General features: G+C 47.7%; 1 protein-coding gene across 3 annotated transcripts in view; it reads left to right on the forward strand.

The window, feature by feature from the left end:
* Positions 1-17,011, forward strand: part of Grap2 (GRB2 related adaptor protein 2) — a 75,179-nt gene extending 58,168 nt beyond the window's left edge. For all 3 annotated transcript variants that reach the window (XM_090328769.1, XM_090328768.1, XM_090328767.1), the window contains exons 3-8: positions 5,699-5,790; positions 8,381-8,500; positions 13,017-13,185; positions 14,936-15,148; positions 16,246-16,368; positions 16,717-17,011. In XM_090328769.1, the coding sequence (XP_090184895.1) occupies positions 5,699-5,790; positions 8,381-8,500; positions 13,017-13,185; positions 14,936-15,148; positions 16,246-16,368; positions 16,717-16,896 (897 nt within the window). In that variant the 3' untranslated portion in view covers positions 16,897-17,011. The remainder of the gene's footprint in view (positions 1-5,698; positions 5,791-8,380; positions 8,501-13,016; positions 13,186-14,935; positions 15,149-16,245; positions 16,369-16,716) is intronic.
* The last annotated feature ends 7,265 nt before the right edge of the window (positions 17,012-24,276 follow it).

A 24,276-nucleotide genomic window follows, 5' to 3' on the forward strand; every position in this document is an offset into this window, starting at 1 on the left:
CTTCCCCTCTATCCCTCAGGGTCCAGGAGGGGATTAGAGGTGATGGTCCTGGCCAAAAGCAACTTCCTCAATAAATGATCACTGTATTAACAGCGTCCATTTCTGCTGCCCCTACCTGCTCAGATGATTGTCGCTGTCCCTTGACTGAACTCACTGCCTCTGGCCTCTCCCTCCTTCAGTCATTTCCTATACTGGTCCCAGGGGAGATTTTTCTAGAAGGCAAACCATATCATATTGTTTGCTCAAAATCTAAACCATCCAGCTCCACCGCATTGTCTGATTTCATGTTGTACACACACAGGCACACTTGTGCATGCACACGCACACACACACACACACACACACACATCCATCATTATTTTATTTTGTTGGTTGTGGGACTTGAACTCAGGGCCTGGGAACTGTCCCTGAGCTTTTTTGCTCAAGGCTAGCACTCTACCACTTTGAGCCATGGCACCACTTCCCATTTTCTAGTGGTTAATTGGAGATAAGAGTCTCAAGAACTTTCCTATCCAGGCTGGCTTTGAACCACAATCCTCAGATTTCAGCCTCCTGAGAAACTAAGATTACAGGTGTGAGCCACCAGTGCCCGCATACACATGTGTCTTTGTGTACATAATTTCCCCAGGTCCCACTACAATACACATATACACTGTCCTTTCTCAGACTCTGAGCTACGTATCCTTTCCCACCATTTCTGCTAGACATTCCTCCCTTTTCAGCTCTTACCCCACATCCATACACTTCATTGTGGGACATGTATACCTTGCATCACATGACAGCTTCTCATAGACAGGCTGTACCTTTAGGGCCCACCCTTACCACAGCCCTGGTTCCATGGCATCTGTCTGTGTAAATGTGCAGGTGTATATGTGTGGAATTGGAGATTAAAGCCAGTTGAACTACAACTTGTCCCTTTGTGGATTTAGTTATTTGGGGAGGCAGAGTCTTATGTTATTGTCCGTGGCTGGTCTGAAGACTTTTGATCCTCCTACCTATGCCCTCCAGAAACTGGGACCGTCAGCATGAACCACCACGCCCCCCTTATTGGTTGATGTGGGGGGTGGGGGTCTCACTGAGCTTTTCCCTAGGCTAACTGGAATTGCACCCCTCTCGATCTCTGCTGGGATGAATGACAGATGTGAGCCACTGGACCCAGCCCTTGCTGCTTGGGATCTTCAGTACACATTTCCATATTGCTCCCCTACTCGCCAGAGCTCTTTAGGGGTGGCGCCACCTCAGCTTCCATGTTTCCAACAGCACATAGTTGGTCCTCCAGAATGTTTGTTGAGTGAATGAGTGGTACATTCTTTCATAGGAAATGCTGCCATGCCAGGATCATCTTTGTCTTCCTAAACTTCAACACAAGTCACAGCCTTAAGTAGGTGCCTACTATGTACTTTTTTTTTCTCCAGTATCTACTTCTCATTTAGAATTCTAGCAGACAAACTTTCCCTCTCCCTTTCCAAATTCTGCCCATTGTTGCTGAGAGCATGAGAGAGAACTTGCAGGATGTCTGGGTGGTGGCCCTTTGTACCATGTCAGGTGTCACCGTGATGTGGATCCACCATCCTGAAGTGGGAGCCACCCACCATGTTAAAGCCAACACTTGGTTGTCCCAACACTTTGGGACCACTTTGTAGTCCTCTTGGTTCTTTCTTGGCCCTGGATGCTAAAGACTAAACAGAACTTTCCATTAGATTGGAACAAAAAGAGTCTAAGTTACCAACCATCCTCAAACTGTGTTTCCCTAGTGTGAAGTCTCGACTTATCTCTGTACTCCAAGCACCTAATTGCAAACAGCAGGTGCTCACTAGATGTTGACTTGACCCAGATGGTAAACAAGATGGTGGGCAAGAAACCTCGGCCGAATGACTTGGTCTCTGTTCTGGGAGAGAAGCATTCAGAAGGAACATCAGCAATCATGCACACGTCACAAACCTCATACCTGTAGCTGCCCACAGCATCGGAATTAGGTTGGATTTGCCAGGAGCTTTGAAAAATGTCTCTTGACCCAGTCATTTCTGCCTGCATCTGTAATGTGTCCAACTCAACCCCATTTCTTTCTACTAAAAGGGTGACCTGAAAGCATTGAGTTAATCCCACATAATTACCTTCCTCGGTGCTTCAGCTTTTTGCTCTGCCACTAAGAGCTGTAATTCCATCCAATTTTACATTTTTTTTTCTAGCTGTACTTTTGGTCTTTCTCTTCCCACGTTCAACTTATTCTCAGTCCATGTAACCCAGAAAATTATTCTCCTAGGGAACATTTTAGGAAATAAGGTAGAGCAATTTCAGTGTAAAATTCTGTGTGTTTAGGCTGAAACACTTTGCTCAGGTTTATATGATGGGTACCAGAGATAGGGAGAACTGAATTGATGGAGACACCAAAGAGGAAGTTATGGGTTCTGAGCCTGCAACGGCAGGAAGAAGCCACCCCCTTCTCCTGCCAACTACTTTTGTTTTTCTTTTTGCAGAAAATGAGATTTTTTTTTTTAGAAGAGCTTGCCTTCTATATACCATAAAAAGCCTGTGAATTCAGCCTCAGGCCAGCCAGGCACCAGGTGGTGGGACAAATGGCCAGCGTTGGAGAGGTAATGTTTCCTTATCTGCAGGAGGTAGTGGTCAGGTGGCTATGAGACTTTTTTTTTTTTTTTTACTAAGATCATGTCGTGATTCAGGTTAGAGAAGGAAGTAAAAAGCGTTTCTCTAACCTTGACAAAGCAGGTTCCAAATGGCTTTTGCTCTTTGGGTCTTCTCCCTGACCAAACACTATGTCCCTGTGTGGCGGGGAAAAAAGCAATTCCAAAGCTGAAAATCCAGGAGCAGTGAGTGATGCAGAAGGAAATAAGCAGATGACCCTTCAATGGGTAGAAGGCACCATTGCTGAGTTTCTTAGTTCTTCCCTTGACCTAGATTTGGGCTCTCCCCTCAGCGGCCCCCCCCCACCACAACATCCACAGGCACACACCGCCTTAGTGATACCAACAGTCACATTTGATGTTAGAAACTGTATCGTTCTCTCTTCTCAGCAATTCTCAAACCCAAATATGGGACATGCTTTTATTTCTTCAGAACAAATGGTTACACTCCACACACACACGTAGAATGCTTTACAGAACCTAGAAGCCCTTCCACGTCCTTCAGAGCTGGAGTCTTCCCTCTAAGGACATCACATTGGGCAGAATTATATTTGACAACAGTGTACACTCGCAGCTGCCAGGGTTCATTTGATCCTCTCCTCGGCACGGAGCGCAGGGGGTTATTATTATCCCCGGTTTTTAGATGGCTAATTGACTTGCCCAGCATCGCCTAGCTAGTGACAGAGACAGCTAGAAAGCGGGTCTTTTCGTTCCATACGTGTGGCGTTCTCCCCTTTCTCCCATCCCTGGAGTGATGGTAGAAAATAGGTCACCATTGCTTCGCCAGCAGGTTGCTCTCTACAGCTCCTCTTCCCAACCTTTGTTGTTTCTGGGAGAGGGAAAGCCATGATTTCAACCCCACCCGCTGTGGATGACACCCAAACCCCAGTGCCCAGCCCCACCCTCCCCCGAGTCCAGCATGCACATCAACTGCTCACTGAGCTTTTCTTCTCCGTGGAAAAGTTCAACTCAAATTCACCCGTGTTCAATCTGAAGCCCTTTCTATTCCAGTGAAGCTATCTTCACTCACTCAGTCTCCCAGAATCCCCTTTCCCCCAGAGCCCCCAAATGGCCACAGAATTCTGCTTTGTTTCTTCTATTCCTCTAAAATACATCCTTGACTCTTCTTAGTCCAGGTCCTGTCATCCCTTGTCCAGGGGGGGCGGGGGACGTGGAGAGCTACACTCATCTTCCTCCTGCCCCCCTCTGATTTTACCCTGCCCCTTTGTTCATCCTCACACCCTGACACCGAGCCCCTTAATTCCTGTGTTTACTATTATTTCTCTGCTTAAAATCCTTCCGTGTGCTTCTGCCTTTCCTCCAGAATTCGCAGACTGAACCCCGGTCATATTGAAGCCCTTAGCTCCCAGAATGCACCACACTTCTCATACCCTAGACGTGGTTCTGACTCTGCCACCTAACTGCCTTTTCTCATTGACTGGATAGCTGGCCTCTCCAAGGCATCCTTCCTGTCCATTTCCTGCTTTCCCCTCCTCTTCAGATACTGCCATCTATGAAGACATTTTCAGCTGCAACAAATGGAAACTAAAAGTGACTTAAACAATAATGAGGCGTTATTATTTCTCAAAAGCCACAAGTGGGAAGATTGTCACGCGGTTACTTCATCAGGGTCCTTTCCGTCTCTTGCTCTGCCGTCCTCATTTAGAATTTCTCAGAAACATCCTTGATGGGGTGGCAAATATTAACTGCGAATCTCATCTGAAATAACAAGGAGCAGTATAGAACCAAGACAGGTGACAGCACATGAGGTAATGTTCTACGGCCAGGAAACGAGAAGCCACATTTCGAGAGGCTGAATCAGTAGTCTTTATTAAAAGGCCAGGGTCTGCAAATGGACTCATTCTAAAGATCTGCAGTGCTGCAAATTCACTTAACACTGTCAGAAAACTGAGCCATGAGAGCCAGAGAAGGAAGAAAAAGCAAACAACACCAACAAAAGAGCTGAAGTGGGACACCAATAGGAAATCAGCACGGAGCCACATGGCATGGTCTAATGGTGGCTGAGCTGGACGGGGACTAAATAGGGCCAGGTCGGGGGTGGGGTCACAGAGAGCTTGAGAGTTCATGACCCAAGACTGGCAGGTCCAGTAATCTATTGCCCAAATCCCCTCCTCCTGTCTAGAAATCAGACTCGCCCATCAACTGGGAGGTGGGCCTTCCCTACCTCCACCATGAAGATTCAGCATCCCTTCTTCAGTTGGGGATTAAACCTCTCAAGATGTGGCTTCTCCATTTTCTTACTATGCAACAGCCACCACAGGACCTTGTAATAAGACAGAGCTTTTGGTTTTACTTGTGATCTGATTTTATGAGCAAGCCTACAACAGGCATCCTATTTGCAAACAACTCAACATAAATACAAAGAATCTCTGTTTTTCAAAGCAGGTCCCAATTGGACCTGTCAGTTTAAATCCTCTTGTTTTAAAAGAAAAAAAAATCCAGGCCAGGAGTTTGGCCTAGTGATAAGAGTGCTTGCCTACCATGCACGAAGACTCGGGTTTGATTCTTTGGCATCATATACATTAAAAAAAAAAAAAAAAAAGCTGGAAGTGGTGCTCTGGCTCAAGTGGTAGAGCAGACCTTGAAAATGCTCAAGGACAGTGCCCAGGCCCTGAGTTCAAGCCACAGGACTGGGAAAAAAAAGACAAAAAAATATAGTTTTTAAAGTTTTGTGGTTACCTAGAAAAGAAGGAAAAGCCACATGAAGATCTTACCACCTCCCAGAATCTGGGCAGATGAGGCGTGAAGGTGCTGAGAGCTGGGAATACCCACCATAGAAAGAGAAAGAGAATGATAGAAATCCCACAGTGCTGGGTCAAGAGGCCCCAATAGGATGAGGTGATATATATGGGTGGTACCAGCAGACAGAAATGACTAGAAGTCGAGAGAAGTCAAACCCCAAAGATAAAGCAGCTGTGTCACCTCCTTTTCTGCTGGGGTAACTTATGGAGCCACTGGCTAGTTCCTTGGCTTATTTTCCTCTTGTCTTGTGATATTCTCCCTGCTGAATCCCTGTCCTGTTTTCTTCCTTATAGATCTTAAGCAACCAGGAGGAGTGGCTTAAGGCGGAGCTTGGGAGCCAAGAGGGATATGTGCCCAAGAATTTTATAGACATCCAGTTTCCTGAGTAAGTATTTCTAGCCTGCTGAGATGGGCCTACCCACACACGTTCTTACTTTTCTCAGTCTCTCTAAAATTATCCATGCATATCCAAGAAACTGTCAGAAGTGGCTGCCTCTAGAGATCTTCCTTCAGAGCCTCCAGAGCCACACAGTGGAAGGCCAGGGGTGGGAGGAAGATTTGCATTTCATTTCATTCCCTTTTGAAGTTTACACCATGTGCATGGATCACCTGCTTTAAGATTTTTTTTTTATATAAAAGGAATTTTCTAAATTAAAATTGCCTATAAAGATTGCAATAGCAGAGTTTCCAAAAATTCCACAGGGGGCACTGTTCACCTCCCTGCTGCAATAGCAGGGCACTTCTCCATTTACCTCCCAAGCCCACCTTCCACCCTCTCAAGGGAGCCCAAACAGCAAGCTCGCCCTTAATGGGGTGGTTATACAGATGCCCCTGTCTTCCTTTAAAGCATGTTCACCCCAGCAGAGCAGTGAGTAGGGAAAGGGAGAAATTCCCTTCAGAAAGAGGAAATGAAACACTGAGATTACACTAGGTTAGTCTCAAGAATTGACCACAAGGGTTAGATAAAAATCTAATCTTGTCTCAGAGCCAAGGTCTAACCCCACGAGCACAGGTTTGTTAGAAAACCAAAGTGGCGCTGATGACTTGTGAAGTGTGGCTGCACCACTTTCAGTGGCCCACTACTGACCACTGATCTAGAAGAACGACCCCTGGCCACGCCTTCATGACCTGCATCAGCCCAGTCCCAGACACTCTGCTGCCCGGCCACCTCTTGGGGACTGCTTCATCCATTCTCTGCACCTCCACCCTTCAGACCCCTTCACCTCTCAGCCCTGGGCTCCAGACGGGACAAAGAAGCTCCTTATCCCTCCCTCTGTCCCTACTCCCACCATACCCACCCTTCCTGCAACCCCACTCAGACACTGTACCCTTGCTGCAGCTGTCAGGAAGGAACTGGGGGTACTTTTTTTTCTTTTTGTCAGTCATGGACTTGAACTCTGGGCCTGGGCATTGTCCCTGAGCTCTTCAGTTCAAGGCTACCACCCTACCCCTGGAGCCACAATGCCACTTCCCGTTTTCTAGTGGTTAATTGGAGATGAGTCCCACGCAGTGGCTTTGAACTGAGATCCTCAGATCTCAGCCTCCCAAGTAGCTAGGATTGCAGGCGTGAGCCACTGCACCCGGCTACTGAGGGTACTTCTAACAGAAGTCTATATCTATCTATCTATCTATATATATATATATATATATATATATATATATATATATATATATATATACATGTATCACAGTGCTAGGGATTTTGAACCCAGCCCCTCACACATACTATACAAGCCTCTGCCACTGAGCTACATCCCGAGTCACCATACTTAAAGTGACTGTCCTCACCCACTCCCTCTCTCCCCATTTCTTTTTTTCCATGTGCTCATCCCTCTCTGATACATTTGATCTTCTGTTGTTTGTGGTGTCTCCTTGCCAGGAAGATGGTCACTTCCCTGAGGGCAGAGTTGCTTGTTGCTCTGCTCCACACCCTATTCCCAGCGCCCAGAAGAGGACTGTGCACCCAGTACTAGAGTACCACAAAAGCTGTCACAGGAGTAGCTTTGGCATGCTTCAGAATATTGAAATCCTGGCTGCTTAGGTCAAATACAGAAATTTGAGGAAATCTTGAAAGAAGTCACCTTTCCTGTTCTAGTTGACAATGAATAGATTTTCTACGTCCCCTGCTGCCTCTGTTTGAACACTTCCTTGGGCCTATGGCTATTGTAGAGCTCATGGTGTTTCTTCTCCCATTTCTACTGTATTTCCTACATGGCCTGGGCTGAGGGAGGTTCTGGCCTCAGGGCCTGAGGGGAGCCACGGTTGCCTTGCCTTGTGCAAGGGTTTCACTTGGTCACAACACTGTGCCCCAGCACTCCTGAGACGACAGAGCCTCCTCCTCCCTTCTTTTCCACAGCAAAGATAACTTTCCAGCCCGGGGTGGTACTTATTTATTTATTTATTTTAAGTAGAGGACCCAAAGACTAGGAACTACGCATAAAGGAATACAGAGGAGCAGACTGTGGAGGCTTCTTTTGGCTGTTGCCAGCCTCCCTCTTCTTTGAGTATGTGTAGGGCTCCGAGCCCTCGCACTCCACAGCAGCCCAGCTGTAATTCTACCGTGCCCCAGGAAGGAGCTCCACTCAGAGTCCTTGGTGACCAGGCCATGAATGTCCCAGCTCCCCAGTGTCCACAGCAGCCCAGCCCCCATCATCTGCCCCCTCCACTCCTCCATCCTCCCCCAGCCGCAGCAGGCACAGCTCCCCAGTCACTCATGCCCCATTTTGGTGCAGTGGCACAGTTCCATGATGCACACTTTCCACTCTGGAGAGATGCTTCTCCCAAAGGGAAGGAGCAAAGGGACCAGGCCTGAGGAACACTTGCTTGCTTTTCCAGAGACCTGCCCAGGGCAAGCCTAGGCTCCCACTGTGCCCTCCCGCTGTGCTCTGGGCTGTGCAGGGCCCACGGCCTCTCTCCCTTGCATAGACCTTCTCTGCATTCCCCCTTTCCCAAAGACTCTGTCCTCTCGCCTGCAGGTGGTTTCACGAGGGCCTCTCCCGACACCAGGCAGAGAACTTACTCATGGGCAAGGACATTGGTTTCTTCCTCATCCGAGCCAGCCAGAGCTCACCAGGGGACTTCTCCATCTCTGTCAGGTACTGGCCACTCCCAGAACTCCCCTCACCTTCTTAGCCTGGAACTCCCAGACTGCTGAAGCCAGGAGCTAACCCCTCAGACAGGCCCCAGCTAGCAGAAGCCTGGTGACAAGGGGGACTGTGCAGGCTGCCACCTTATTGGTGGGGCTTGCTATCCATTTCCTTTCTAGACCATGTCTCCTCAGCACCTCAGTACATTTGTGTTCATGTTCAAAATGATACGTGCATTCACCTCCCGCCATAGCCCAGGTGTTCCCACAAGAGAGGGCTTGAGAGGGATTGGTCTCCACTCCGTCTTTGTGCTCTCCACGGAGCTGGGCACCCTTCAGACAGATCACAAAGCGTTTGTGGAAGGATGGAGGAGAGGGGGAAGGAAAGAAGAACTCCCACTTGCCTAGACCCATCTGGGGTTTAAATCTTAACCTTTTCTACACCACTCATGTGTGTCTGAAAAAGGGCAGGAGAAAAATAGAACTCAGTCCCTGCTGTGGGTTGCTGTGAGCTGAGGGCTGCTGAGCACAAAGCCAGGCTGCAGGAAAGCTGAGAACAGCAGAGCAGAGCTGAGCAGCCCCAGGGGACAGGGCAGTACCCCAGGAAGACACCTCAGGTGTGAGCACCATGCAAGGGGTCGCCATGTTGATCACCCAGAGTCAGACTTGGCAAGCACATGTGAAATGCAGGAAATGCAGCAGAGAGCAGAGTAGAGAAGGGAAAGAAGAATCCGTGCTGTGAAGCCCTCCTGCCTGGGAACTGACAGGAATAGGACATGACGGGGCCCCATCATTTAATAGACTTTGAAGGCACAGAGCTTTACTGCTTCCATTTTAAAAAATCTAATCTCAGGTGATAAATGGTAGCAACTTTACTACTTAGAAGGAATACATTTTTACTTCAATCCAGTTGAAATTTTTTTTTTTGAGTAGTACTGAGTTCAACTCAGAGTGCTGCTCTCACTAGGCAGGTATTGTACACTTGAGCTACACTGCTTGTCCTCCTGTGCTTTTAGTTCTTTCTCAGATAGCGTTTCCTATGTTTCTCAGTGCCAGCCTCAGATTGTAATCCTCCTATCTATACTCCCCACCTAGCTGGGATTACAGGCATGTACCACCTCGCCCAGCAAAAACAGATATATCCAGTGCCTGTCTAGCATGCACGAAGCCCTGGGTTCAATTCCTTGGTACCACATACTCAGAAGAATCCAGAAGTGGTGCTGGGGTTCAAGTGGTAGAGTGCTAGCCTTGAGAAGGCTAGCCTTGAGAAAGCTAGACAGTACCCAGGCCCTGAGTTCAAGCCCCAGGACTGGCAAAAAAAGATATATTTTAACATAGGGATGGAGGACATATACATAAATAAGGACTTACAACCACTTGTATGTACATGCATCTCTACGATGCTTGAAAATAGCCTTTCCTTTTAGCATTGCTCTTGCAATCTTTTGCTTAAATTCTTAATTCTTCTTAACTAAAACTCTTTGTGGCTGGGTTCCAGTGACTCATGCCTGTAATCCTAACTACTCTGGAGGCTAAGATCTGAGGATCAAGGTTTGAAGCCAGCCTGGGCAGGAAATGAACTACATAGAAAAAGCCAGAAGTGTGAGCCAGGAGTGTGGCCTGGTGGTAGAGTGCTTGCCTAGCATACCTGAAACCCTGTGTTCAAGTCCTTGGTAACACACACACACACACACACACACACACACACACACACACACAATGCCAGAAATGATGCTATGGCTCAAGTGGTAGAGCATTTACCTTGAGAAAGTTCAAGGACAGTGCTCATGCCCTGAGTTCAAGCCCCAGGATGGCAATATATATATATAATTATTATTTTAACATCTGTTTTCTGCTATGAACACAAATAATTTAGAGCTCAATGTAGTCCCATCACTTGGTACTTGCTGAGGATAAAAAAAACTCTAGACTCGCTGGGCGCAGTGGCTCACGCCTGTAATCCTAGCTACTCAGGAGGCTGAGATCTGAGGATCGTGGTTCAAAGCCAGCCTGGGCACTAAAGACCTGAGACTCTTTTTTTTTTTTTGGCCAGTCCTGGGGTTGAGCTCAGGGCCTGAGCACTGTCCTTGGACTTTCTCAAGGCTAGAGCTCTACCACTTGAGCCTCAGCACTATTTTCGGCTTTTTTCAATGTATGTGTTACCGAGGAATCGAACTGGCCCCAGACCTGAGACTCTTATCGCCAATTAATCACCAGTAAATGGGAAGTGGAGCTGTGGTTCAGGGTAGGGCGGTAGCCTTGAGCTGCAGAGCTCAGGGACAGCACCTAGGCCAGAGTTCAAGCCCCATGACCCACAAAAAGAAAGAAAGAAAGAAAGAAAGAAAGAAAGAAAGAAAGAAAGAAAGAAAGAAAGAAAGAAAGAAAGAAGGAAAGAAGGAAAGAAAGAAAGAAAGGAAGGAAGGAAGGAAGGAAGGAAGGAAGGAAGGAAAAGAAGGAAAGAAAGAAAAAGAAAGAAAGAAAGAAAGAAAGAAAGAAAGAAAGAAAGAAAGAAAGAAAGAAAGAAAAAAAGAAAGAGGGCCGGGAGTTTGGCCTAGTGGTAGAGTGCTTGCCTAGCATGCACGAAGACCCAGGTTCAATTTCTCGGTACCACATACATAGAAAAAAGCTGGAAGTGGTGCTGAAGCTCAAGTGGTAGAGCTTCTAGCCTTGAGAAAGTCCAAGGACAGTGCTCAGGCCCTGAGCTCAAGCCCAGGACTGGCAAAAAAAAAAAAAAAAAAAAAAGAAAGAAAGAAAGGAAGAAAAAGAAAAGAAAACTCTAGACTTTAGATCAGAGCTCTGAGCCCCTGAACCACATCTCTTCTATTCCCCTGTGGACACAGACCTGCGTTGACAGCCCCCATGTGTCTCCTCCCCTGTGGTTTTTGAAAGGTGGTATTTGAATAATTACAGTATGCAGGAATATTTCCTCTTGCTGTAGTAATGGCTATGCATCAAGCCATGGATCATGCATTCTTAGCATGAAGAAATCTGTGGGAGTGACCAAAACTCAAGCAAGACACAGTGAGGGTCATATCCCAGTTAACCAAAACATTTGGACAAGAACCAACTGTACAGCCCTCGCCTGCGCCCAGCAGAGCAGATGAGAACGAAGGCCAGAATTTTGTCCTCCAACACAGACCCCTAAACCCATCTCAGAGGAGCCTCCAGTAAACTTCACAGACCTCTCTGATCTCTAGAACCTTTTCAACTCTTGCCCTCTCTGCTAGATCGGCCTATCAGTATCATGTACCAGCGTATCTTTCAACATAACGTAGGACTAAAAAATAAACTCCATTCTAAAATCTAAGCGCCAGGGATTGTATATAGAGATTCCCTTCTTGAACACTTGTTTGTTAAATACGTCATTTGAAATATGATGTAAAAATCAATGTTAATACATTCTTTAAAAAATAAAAAATAAACTCCAGCCAAGCACGGTGGCCCACACCTGTAATCCTAGCTACTCAGGAGGCTGAGATCCAAGGACTGAGGTTCAAAGCCAGTCTAGGCACAAAAGGACTTGAGACTCTTATCTCCAGTTAACCTCCAGAAAATCAGACGTGGTGCCATAGCTTAAGTGGTAAAGCAGTAACCTTGAGCAGAAGGGCTCAGGGACAGCGCCCAGGCCCAGATGTCAAGTCATGGGGCTTGAAATCCCCATGATTGACCAAAAATAAATAAATAAAAAAAATAAACAGTATCCAGGACACAGTGACATGGCAGTGGAATAAGACTGGAGTAGACAGGCAAAGTCTCATAGCCTCTGTCCAAATTAGTTAAATTGAGTTTCTTAAGGCCTGTACAGCAAAAAAAAAAAAAAAAAAAAGTGTTGATCTAAAAGAAAGTAATACCTTTCCATGACTGGAAACAGACCTAGGTTTCTTGCCTCAACTCTGCCTCTGATTCACAGTGCCCATCACCAAGCTCCTGCTCCTCTCTGTGCTTCCAACAAGCTCACCTGAAAAATGAGACTACACCGTCACCAATGTCTTTCTGATGAAACTCTACAGTTCTGTATCCTACTTTCCTCCCTAAAAGTTCAAAATGCTTCTGTAACCCTAGATAGGCAGAATATTAAGATCGAGAAATCCTCAGGATGGACTGGGCAAAATATGACAAATTCTCTTAAGGCCATTAGTAATAGACTTAAAGGAGACGGTTCAAAGTGTTTCACATGACAGAAAGAGAACAGGGGCTTGAAGCGCCCTTTGTGCAGACTCTTTAGCATCATACAGGATTCTGGCGATGCCTTGTTTCAAACAAACGTTCTGAAAAGGTTCTTGGTCAAATAGTCTTTGAGAGTCTTTGAACACCTTTTTCTTGTAAATGGTGATTCCACTGTCCAAGTCAGATTCCAGCTCCTATTCCATGGATGGAGAGTTGCCTCTTCGGCAGCTCCTGGTCCTTGCCCCCTGCCTGCCCAGTGATAGGCAAGTCATCCATGCCCCTCCCAGCATGCATGCAGCCCTATGGGCAGGGACATGGTTTCCACGGAGCATACAGCCTGGATTCGCCTTGTTCTCCAGGCACGAGGATGATGTCCAGCACTTCAAGGTCATGCGAGACAACAAGGGCAGTTACTTCCTGTGGACCGAGAAGTTTCCATCCCTAAATAAGCTGGTGGACTACTACAGGACAACATCCATCTCCAAGCAGAAGCAGATCTTCCTGCGGGATAGAACCCAAGAAGACCAGGTACGATTCAGTTCCCAGCCCAGAGATTTTAGGCACTCCTGGCTCCCACATAAACCACCAGGAAGGTACATCTGCTTGTCAGATCTTCTGAGAGGCGGACTGCAGCCAGATTCCAGTTTCAGTCAGAGCTCTCACTTCCTAACTTTGTGGCTCTGGAAAATTTTCAGATCCTCAGTTTCCTCATCCACAAGATAAGGATTTCAGTACCTTCCACCTCATTGGGGGGGCAGTGTGAAGGTAACAACACAGTGTACCCCATTTCCTTCATCACTCCTAATTGTACTGCAAATGCTCCATAAATATTAGCTTTCTTATTGTGAGTGTTTATTATTCTGTTATCCATGGACATTATAATGTCAGTTTTCAGCTGAGCTCCAAAGCTGCCCATGAGTAGAACTGGGGCTGCAGGCCTAGAGAGCAGCCTAAGGCCAGGACTAAAGCATCAGATGGGGTGTTGTGACATCCTGGGTAGGCTGGGGAGACATTGGGAGAGAAAATCAGACCTGGAATTATCTCTTAGATAATTAACAGAGGACTGTTCATAGAAATACAGTAGATGAAATATTAATTTAGCTGCTAACTGCCCATATTTCCCTAGTCAAGTTGAAAACCTTTCTCAGTGGAGAGTGGAGAGAGCCCAGTACCTCCCTCACAAGGCTCTTGTGAGTACTAAACATAGCAGTCACAGCCCTGCCACTGAATGCAGCAAGCACTGAAGAAATGGTATCCACTCCCATAAGTGAATTCACACCCACATGCACTCACACCCAATATCTGAACAATCTTTCAGTGGAAAAGGTTATACGAGATGGGTATTACAGGGGGCATGGAGATTGATTGGAATGCTTTGTGCCCAGGTGCGGAAATGTCACAATGAAATCCCCGCTTGTATGGCTAATGTATGCTAATTAGACTAACCTTTATCATTTTTAAAAAGAGAGGCAGAAGCAATGACTAGGATAATTGGAATCCTAAGGACAGGTGATTTGTTTAAAGCCATGTGTGCTTTGGGGAAATAGGGAAAAGCCACCCAGTAATGTTTCAGGCAGAGAAGTTACCGTGGAAGGAGAGCTGGGTGTTCCTGCCAGGTCATACACAGTCTAGAAAAGAAAACAGACCTGACTAGGATGTGTGCTCAAAAGAGAAGAGAAGCAATATAAAACTGCTTTCAACTGCATTAAATGAGTTAATATTTGTAAAGTGCCAGCATGGACCAAGCCCAGGGCTCTATGTAATTGTTTGCTAAATAAAAATGACAATAAAACATTTCTGATTCACAGGTTGTCATAGTATGTAGAAAGGCCTCACTCTTTTCTACCATGCCCAGCTCTGGGCCTGGTTTCCATGACACTGCCAGACTGTTGTCTGCACCCTATCACCAAGCTGTGAATGGCAGCTCCAATCCTGTGAGGTTGTCAGTAGCAGAGTTTATCTGGAGGGCAGGATGTCCAGCAGTGTGGCAACCTGTGATAAGAAGGGATGGCATTGTGCCCGTCAGCTAGAACACCTAAGCCTGATTACACAGAGAAAAACAAAACCACCAGCAACGGCCTTCTGAATGGGTGCTGTGCGCAAAGTGCTCTTCTGTTTTTCTGAGGCTGGAACTCTGAGCCCTGGGCAAGTCTGAGACCCCCCAGTGGCCACATTCTCAAGTGGAAAGGTGGGCATCAGGGGTTCTCTTGGAAAGTCAACTCTGAGAAGTCCAGAAGCTGCCAGAAGGCAGGGCCATGGTGCCTGTTCTCTCTTCCAGGGTCGCCGTTCTGGCAGCCTGGATCGGAGGTCCCAGGGTGGCCCACACTCCAGCGGGGCTGCAGGAGAGGAAGTCAGACCTTCAGTGAACAGGAAGCTGTCAGAGCACCCCTCCCCCCTTTCCTCCCAGTACCACCCACACCAGCCCCCACAGGGCCCCCTAGGCCCACAGCACCCTCCGCAGCGGTATCCACCACAGCACCATTTTCATCAGGTATGGGAGTGCCTACATTCAAGGTGCAAGGACCGGATCCTCCTCCCCCACAACCACACCCCGGGCCAGGCCCTGCCTCCTCATCCGGGCCCACAGAGCTCACCAGGCCTCCGAATGGTAGAAGAAATGTCTGTGTACTACATGGCTTCCTGCCTGAACACCCTCTCTCTCTCTCTCCCTCCCTCTCTCTCTCTCATGCACACACCCTGAGGACTCAATGAATCATTGCTTCATTTTCCTATCAGCAGAATTTCAAGTCTATTCGTGCCCCTTAACCCATCTGGCTGTGGAACTGAACAAGAAAAAAGGATTAACTCCTGCAATGGAGCCTTGCGTATTTATTTATCCCCTGCCTGCTCCAGATGGGATTTCAGGCGGCTTACGGAGATGGACAGTACAACCGGATAACATCAAGTCCTAACTTGCTTAGCAGGCCACAGTGCCCTTTGTGAGCCGTTCATATCTACTTCCCCAGCCTGGTCTCCTCTACCACCCTTGCCAACCCCACTAGCAGCGCATGCCTGCAACACCACACCACTCTCCTTATCTGGGCCTACTGCTACTTGTCTCTCATCTGTGGATTTTTAAAGCTGTTCCTCTGCCTGAACAGCCCCTCCTTGGCCAGTGCTGGTATTCAGGCATGCCTCCTCTATGAAGCCTTCCCTGATTTACCCTCTTTTTTTTCTGCTTGTTTAACCCCTTAATATGCATGAGTCCCCTCTAAAAGGAAATTCTTTGGAAGCAGGATCCTTGTCTCTCTAGCAGTGTATCCCTAGTATGTGGTACAATACCAGACACATCACACACACACACACACACACAAACTAGGTGTGATGGTGTGTGCTTGTAATGCCAGCATTGAGAGGCTGAGGCAGGAGCATTTGAGCCCAACCTATGGAGCCAGACCTTCTCACAAAACAAAACAATGGATCAGAGGCTTGAAAGCTGGGAGCTTGCAGCTCCACAAGTAACTGTCTAGGGTCCCTTCATGCCCAGCACATACTCCTAGTCACTGGCTGTTGATGGCATGGTGGGGGGGAGTTTGGATGGGGAGGGATGCCCCACCATGATGGGTGCCTGATTGTATCTGCTCCTAGGACCGCCGTGGAGGCAGCCTGGACATAAATGACCGGCACTGTGGCATAGGCCTAGGCAGTGAAATAAATGCAGCTCTCATGCATCGGAGACACACAGACCCTGTGCAACTCCAAATGGCAGGGGTGAGTGAGCTGGGGCCGGGGGAGCGGGTGCGGTAGGGAGTGGCTCCAGCCAAGTGTCTGGTTCTACCCTGTTCACTCTAGTTCTTGGCTCTAGTGCTAGCTTGGCTCTACTGGGAGGCCAGAGAACCCATCACAGTCAGGACTAGATGGCACTTAGTCCCGATGGCAGAGCACTTACTAGCACATGTGACGTTCTGAGCTCCGTCCCCAGCACCCCAAGAACTGCACACATCTGTCCTGTGTCAGCCTCCTGGGAGGACTGTGAGCCCATTCGGAGGACCCCGTGTGGCCAGAGCAGCCAGTGGCTCTTCTGTGCTCATGTCAGCAGCGCCCTTTGTTTCCCCACAGCGCGTGCGCTGGGCCCGGGCACTGTACGACTTTGAAGCTCTGGAGGATGACGAGCTGGGGTTCCACAGCGGAGAGGTGGTCGAGGTTCTGGACAGCTCCAATCCGTCCTGGTGGACCGGCCGCCTGAACGACAAGCTGGGTCTCTTCCCTGCCAACTACGTGGCCCCCCTGATGCGATGAATCTTTCTGGGGGTGCCAGGGCTCTCTGTCTGAAGCTTCCCGCAAGAGAAGTGGCCGGGGGGAAAAGCTGCACCTAATGACTCTTTTTACATGCAAGTATACATATATTCATGAACATGAATGCCATGAGTACACTTTGTCACAGTAACTTACTGACAATTTGCATTGGCCAATTAGCTGATATGAGAGAACTCAGGTTGGATGACATTTATACTTCTTTCTCGGGAGGGGGAAGGCAGTGAGAGCGTGGGAAGGGGACAGGGAGATGAAAGGGGACTTCCTCCTGCCCTTGATCTTGCCGGCTGCCTACCTGGCTTGGAAGTCTTCCCGGATGGCGAGCAGCCACGCAGAGGCCACACCTGGCGTTGGACGCAGAACACTGGGTAGGGCCTGACGTGGCCAGGCACGTTGTGACTCACCTGCGGGCCTTTCTTCCAGCTCCCCAAGGGTGGGCACTGCCACACTGGGAACACAAGGGCCTTAGGCAGCAGGCAAGTAAGCAGGGAGCAGGCAGGGGCGAGGTCGGGAGTGACAGTATAGAGAACCTTGGAGTGACCTCCAAGGCTGGCCTCCTAGTCATACAGGCTTTCATCTCAGTCCTCTTCCCGGCAGCTGACAGGAGAGTCTCGACCGTGGAGAGAGCCAGGCGGCCCCGAGGCACACGCAGGCACCAAGTGCTGGGGGCAGAGGACCTGGATCTTGCCACCCCCCCCCCAGCTAGCTTTCTGGGTGCAACTAACCTCTGATTCCTTGATTTTTGCAAACAGAATCCCTGCTTTAGAAAAGTGTTTTAAGAAGCTCTGGCTGAGTGTGGACTTTTAAAGGCATTGCTCTGTGACTACAGAGTGACCCTCTAGTGCTCGGCTGGGTTTTGCTCTTCACTTTCTGTGTTTGAAACCATGCTTTGCCCAGTAGTCCAGGGAGAAGCAAGAACATTGACGGGATGCACAAACGGATGGATGGATGGATTGAGCATGGCCCAGGACAGGAGCTGGCTTTGAAATGAGCTTCCGTTCAATCGATTGTTGGACTCCCAGGAATTTCATGAGGGAGAGAGGAACCTTACCACGCCTGTCCCTTCTTGTTACCTCAAACTGGAATTGTATGCCCTGGTGCCCCCTCCACCCAGGCCAAGCTATGGGCTGGGCACCAGGACACAGGATGGCAAGAAGCTTGGTGCCTCTGTGGTATCTGAGAGCAAACACATCTACTTATAGGACACGTGTAAGGGTATATACGTATGTGTGCATGCTGGGTACACATACACATGTACAGGTGTGTGGTCACGTGCTCGTATGCATGCATGCATGTGTGTGTGATGGCTGTGGTAGGAAATGAAGGGCTGGGGTGAGAGCTCCAGTGGGACATGATGGGGGGCCCTCGTTCTCCCTCCTTGGCAGTCCAGCTTTGAGAAAGCATGGGGAGCAGCCATCGCCCAAGATGACGAAGGAGAAGAGTCTGACTCAGAAGCACTTCGTGTCCCATGGGACCTGATTCTGCAATTCTCTGACCCCTAATTCTCTAGGGGTCAGATCCTAATTAGATCCTACTTCTCTAGGTTCCCTTTAGAGAAAGAGGGAAGAAGGGACTGTGTGGTGGCCACAGGAAGGGAAGAGAAAATAGCCTGCAAGTGTGAGAGGAAGCAGAGTGTGACAAGCGGCTGCAGCCTTGGAAACAAAAGCAGGGAGAGAGACAGGATGGAGAGTGCATGGGAGGCCATGGGAGGAGAGGGAGCCGCGGTTAGACTGGACAGAGGACACTGTGGTGGCCAGGGATGGGATGCACAGGGGGGAGGGGCCATGCAGGGGGGAGAAGGAGAATGAGAGCAAGACAAGATGGCAAAGAAGAAAAGGAACAGGAGAAAGGGAGCCAAGATACGGAAGACCCCCTCAGCTATCTGGGTGCTAGGTAATGTTTTTACATTCAGAAAATGAAAGGCAAGAGTGATGCTGAAGTTTACAGTATTTGCCAACCATATGCTTTAAACAGCCCACCACCTCCATCCCCTTGTCTGATTCCGTGGGAGGATTCCACCAGCCCTGGTTAAGACAGACACATGACTCAGTTCTAGTATAGATCCTGCTCCTTAAAACACTTTGCAGGAAGGCAGTATTAAAGCAAGTGACCCTATTTTTGCCAGCTGCTGTCTGGTATCTGGGGGGCCCAGCCCTCAAGTAGGGTACAGGAGAAGCCAGCATGTGATGGAGGTCCTTGCTGGAGAGCTGACCATGGAGAGGAGGTGGGAGCAGAGTATCCAGACCATGGAACCTGGAGCCTGCCCAAGCAAGCAAGGGCCATTGCTGGAGAATGTTGGGGTACTTTCTGTTGGGGGCTAGAACAGACTCGGCTTCTAGAAGGAAGGAAACAGGTGGTTCAGCTGAACTGCCAAGAAAGAACAGAGGCTCTCAGCTCCCTCCTCTGCCTCTGGTGCTGACAGGGGCAGAGGGGACATCTGAGGAGTTGCTGCCCTGTCTCCGTTCTCCACACCCTCATTTCCACCCACCAGCGTCTCATCACCAGCTCATTTCTCTGATTTGAGCTGCCATGTTCTGCATGACTTCTGACTTTAGAGCCAGTGCCTGTTGGACCAGTTAAATTTTCCGAATGGCTTCCTGAGGCTCACTGCGTTCAAAATGCCTGGCACCGGCTACTGTCTATCCAGTTTAAGATGGTCTCTGGGCAAAGTGGTAGAGTGCTTGCCCAGCATACATGAAGCTCTGGGTTAGATTCCTCAGTAAAAGTGAAGGTTCTGATCCAGTCCTGCTTTATTTTGGTGAGTTGTGGGGCTTGAACTCAGGACTCAACTGCTGTCCCTGAGCTCTTTTGCTCAAGGCTAGTACTCTACATCTCAACCACAGCTCCACTTCCAGTTTTCTGGTGATTATTTGGAGATAAGAGTCTCATGGGGACTGGGAATGTGGCTTGGGGGTAGAGTGCTTACCTAGCATGTTCGATTCCTCCGTACCACAGACAGAAAAAGCCAGAAGTGGTGCTGTGGCTCAAGTGGTAGAGTGCTAGCCTTGAGCAAAAGAAGCTCAGGGACAGTGCCCAGGCGTTGAGTTCAAGCCCCAGGACTGGCAAAAAAAAAAAAAAAAAAAAAGCCCCCAAAACAAAAAACGGACTTCCTTTCCTGGGCTGGGGTCCTCAGATCCCTGAGAGCCTCAGATCTCAGCCTCACGAGTGTCTAGAGTACAGGCATGAGACTCCAGTGCCCAACTTCCAGTCCTGCATTTCTAACGAGGTCCCAGGCACTGTTGCTAGGTCTGGGCCTGGAGGAGTAAGGGCCAAGAACTCGGCAGTGGGCTTGTCAGCATTCTTTTTCTGGGGCAGATTCAGCCATTTCTCTTTGCTACTAATGAACAAGTCACTTTGGATTTGGGACAGACATGATTCAGAGCTGTCATTATGGCATTCATATTTGATGGCCCAGTGACTTGTTCTTTTCAAATCTTCATCTCTATCTGGAATCAAAATCACTTTTGAGAGACAAGCATTCTGATGAAACACAAACAAGAATTTCCTAGGAGAAATTCTTTTAAACATGAGCAGAGGTTACAGAAAGAGTTGTGACAGCTTTCTCCAGAAATTCTTAAATATGAAATTGACAACCATCACATTGGCTGTGGGCGAGGCAGGCAGTAGGTCTCAGCTAAGCAGCCTACACTAGATAGATTGGCACGGCCAGAATATTTGCTGGCTGCCTGTCTACCTTTTTGTATCAAGGCAAGCTAGTGAAGAAAAATCCTTTATTGTCTCAATTCTTTAAAAAAATATTCCTCCATTCTTACCACACCATACCCTCTGCCATACTTCCTGCCTCCCTGTACTATCCTCCTTCCCTTCCCTTCCCTTCCCTCCCCTCCCCTCCCCTTCCCGTTCCCTCTCGCCTTTGTTGGCACCTCTGGGGTTTGAAGCCTCATGCTTGCCAGGGAAGTGCCCTACCACTCCAGCCACACTCCAAAACCTTTGTTGCTTTAGTTAGTTTTTTTACCCTAGGGTCTCAATTTTCACATGATGCTAGTCCATAATCCTCCTACTAATACCTCCCTTGTTTGTTGAAACAAGGTCTTGCTAACTTTCTGCCTGCAATGGACTCAAGTTCAATCTCCTAAGTAACTGGGAATGCGGTCATGAGCCACCATGCCTGGCTTTTTCCATATTCTCCATTTTCCCGGGTCCATTTCTCCACATAAACCTCAGAGTAGTCTTTGCAAAAGTAAAAATGACTGCATCACTCTTCTTCCCATTCACAGACCTACCAGATCCCTCCCTGTCCTCGGGCCTGTCCCTTGCCCCTTGTTTGTGTCCCTTGCCCATTGACTTTCAGCCTTCAAATGAGCAAGGATGCATCTCCAAGTCTTAAAGACCTGCAGATCCTCTAGAACATACATCATCTGTTCTTCACCTGACAGCTTTTGTTTAGGTCTGAGTTTAAATGTTACTTCCTCAAACAGTTCCTCACGGACTCCTAATCTAAAATGAAACTTCCTGGTATACAGCTCAGGAACCCCAACTTTTCCTAATGGTACGTACAGACAGTGGTGCCGAGCTGTGCATCTGACCTGCTTTTAAACAGTAAGCCCCAGGTGGCAGGGATCCACCGTGCTCTGTGAGCCACTGTACGCCCTCTCTCTGTCAGATGGGATAGGGTGCTAGCCTACTGCTCCATCTGTCCTTTCTCCCTCAGCTGAAAAGGACTCCATTCCTGTATGCTGTGGATGGAGCCCAGGGCCTCTTCACAGAAGGGCCCCTTGTAGAGAATGGGCTCTGCCATAGTTCACAGTTCCCTAATGAAATTAGCAAGAATTTCCAAAGCAGCTCCCCGGCTCTGCTGTGGTCATGGTCCTTCACATATGCTGCGATTTGCTGGTCCCCCTCGACTACTAGACTGAGAGGCCCAAAGGCAAAGAGTTTCCTCAAGAAAGCTTGACACACGAACACAAACGTGGTATGCCAGTAAAGTTAACAACTGGCTCTCTCAGAGAAGACCCTGATTTGGATCATTTACCACCTCCATGGTGAAAATATTCCTCCTCGGGTCAAAAGAATAAGAAGGCAAACCCCAGACTGGGAGAAAGTATTTGCAAAAAATTAATTGAGGTTAGTACTAGGGCTTGAATTTAGGGCCTCATATTCTCAGCTTTCTCCACTCATAATTGGCACTCTCTATGACTTGAACCATGTCTCCGTCCATCTTTTTTTCTCGTTAATTGGAGATGGAGTCTTAAGATCTTTTCTGATTGGGTTGGCTCCAAACTACCATCCTCAGATGTAACTTCCTGAGAAGGTAGAACTACAGGAGTGAGCCACTGGTGTCTAGATGAAAGACAAATTGGATGTGGGGCTATTACCCCATCGATACAAAGAATTCTTAAAACTCTATCATAAGAAAATGAACAATCTGTTTTTTTAAATGGATAAAAGACTTGAATAGGCATCTCTCTGAAAGAGAAAATAAGCATGTGAAATGTGAAAAGATATTTAACACCACAGGTCTTTAGGGAATTACATATTAAAACAATAATGAGTTAAAGACTACACAGCTAGTAAAATACCCCAAATCCAAAACACTGGGGATGCCAAGCACTCAAAAATGTAGAACCAATCAATCACACCTGTAGTCCTAGATACTCGTGAGGCTGCAATATGAGGATCACAGTTCAAAGCCAGTCCAAGAAGGAAAGTCCATAAGACTTTTATTGCCAATGAACCACCAGAAAACCAGAAGTTGGGCTGTGGCTCAAAATTGTAGAGCACTAGCCTTTAGCAAAAGAGCTCAGGGAAAGCACCCAGGACCTGAGTTCAAGCCCCATGACAAAAAAATGGGATAACAGGCATGTCTGTTCCATGGATGAGAACAACACAGCACAAGTGGTTCAATGGTTTCTTATTAAATGAAATATACCCTTACCATATGATCTGCCACTCACACTCTGTCACTTAATCAAAGAAGTTCAAAATTAAATCTGATGTTTTAGCACTGTCTTCAGATTGCCAGAACTTGGAAGTATCCAAAAGACTTTCAGGAGGTAAATGTGCCTGTGGCACATACAGGCATTGGGATATTACTTGGTATTTTATTTAAAAATTTTTATTATAAAGGTCATATACAGAGTAGTTACAGTTACCTGTTTCATACATCAGGTAATGGGTACACTTTTTACTTGGTACTGTAAGTAATGAGCCACCCAGCCATGAGAAGACCTGGGGGCACCGTAATTATACAGCACGGAGTAAAGGAAACCACTCTGAAAAGGCGACATACTGTATGATTCCAACTGCATCCCATTCTGGAAAAGGCAAAACTGTAAAGACAAAATAAGGACCAGAGGCTGCCAAGGGTAGGAGGAAGCAAGGTAGGAGCCGACCCAGCACAGAAGAAATTTAAAATTCAATACTACCCTGCAAGAGTGGAGATGTGTTTTCAAAGCTCATGGAATATACAACAACAAAGGTGAACTCTAACATTAGCTGTTGTTTGGACCAATGTAAGTCATCAGTTGTAACAAATATACTCTTGGTTATTTTGTTTGTTTGGGGGGATTTTTTTCAAGATATTGACAGTGGCAAAGACTATGCATGAGCCTGGTGGGGTAAAAGGAAACTTCACCTTCTGCTCCAAAGGACTGCTTAAAAAATTAAAATGTAAGAAGGGCACTGGTGGCTCATACTTGTAATTCTACCTATTTAGAAAGCTGAGATGTGAGGATTGCAGTTTAAAGCCAGCCCAGGCAGGCAGGAAAAGTCCCTGAGACTCTAATCTCTAATTAATCAGCCAAAAGCCAGAAGTGGACCAAGTAGTAGAGTATTAGCCTTGAGTGAAAAAGCTAAGGGACAGCATCTAGGCCCTGAGTTCAAGCCTCAGTATGAGCACAATACACACACACACACATGCACACACACACACAATGGCTGACTTCTGCCTACCAACACATCATCAAACGTGGGAGAGATACACATGTTGGCTCTCCAGAGCAGATAGGGCCTGCCAGCACCAGACCCAGGCATGGGAGCCTCCAGCTCTTCGGGAGGTGTTTTCAGATCTTCAAGACGCAGCGGCAGGTGGATTTCAGCACCAGTGCTGGAGACAAAGGATGGGGAGTCATGCTCTGCTTTATTCAGGACATTTGTTCCCTTTGGGTCATTTACCTTAAATACCAAGACTTGTCCAGGCATCTCCTGAGCTGCCCACTGAGACTGGAGGAAAATGAATGAGGCTGAGATGTGATGATAGAGGCTCCACCAAAAATACCTGAAGCTATGAGGGGATTGTGATCTTCCAGAATAAGGAGTTCAGAGGCCAAACAGTTCTTGGCTCGCTAAAGTCAGACCCTTAGGGAAGCCATCATCTGGGCATCAGAAACTGCCATTACAGTTCTC

The sequence above is a fragment of the Megascapheus bottae genome, chromosome 2 (assembly GCF_031878675.1).
Source record: "Megascapheus bottae isolate mThoBot1 chromosome 2, mThoBot2.hap1, whole genome shotgun sequence".
Lineage (NCBI taxonomy): Eukaryota > Metazoa > Chordata > Mammalia > Rodentia > Geomyidae > Megascapheus > Megascapheus bottae.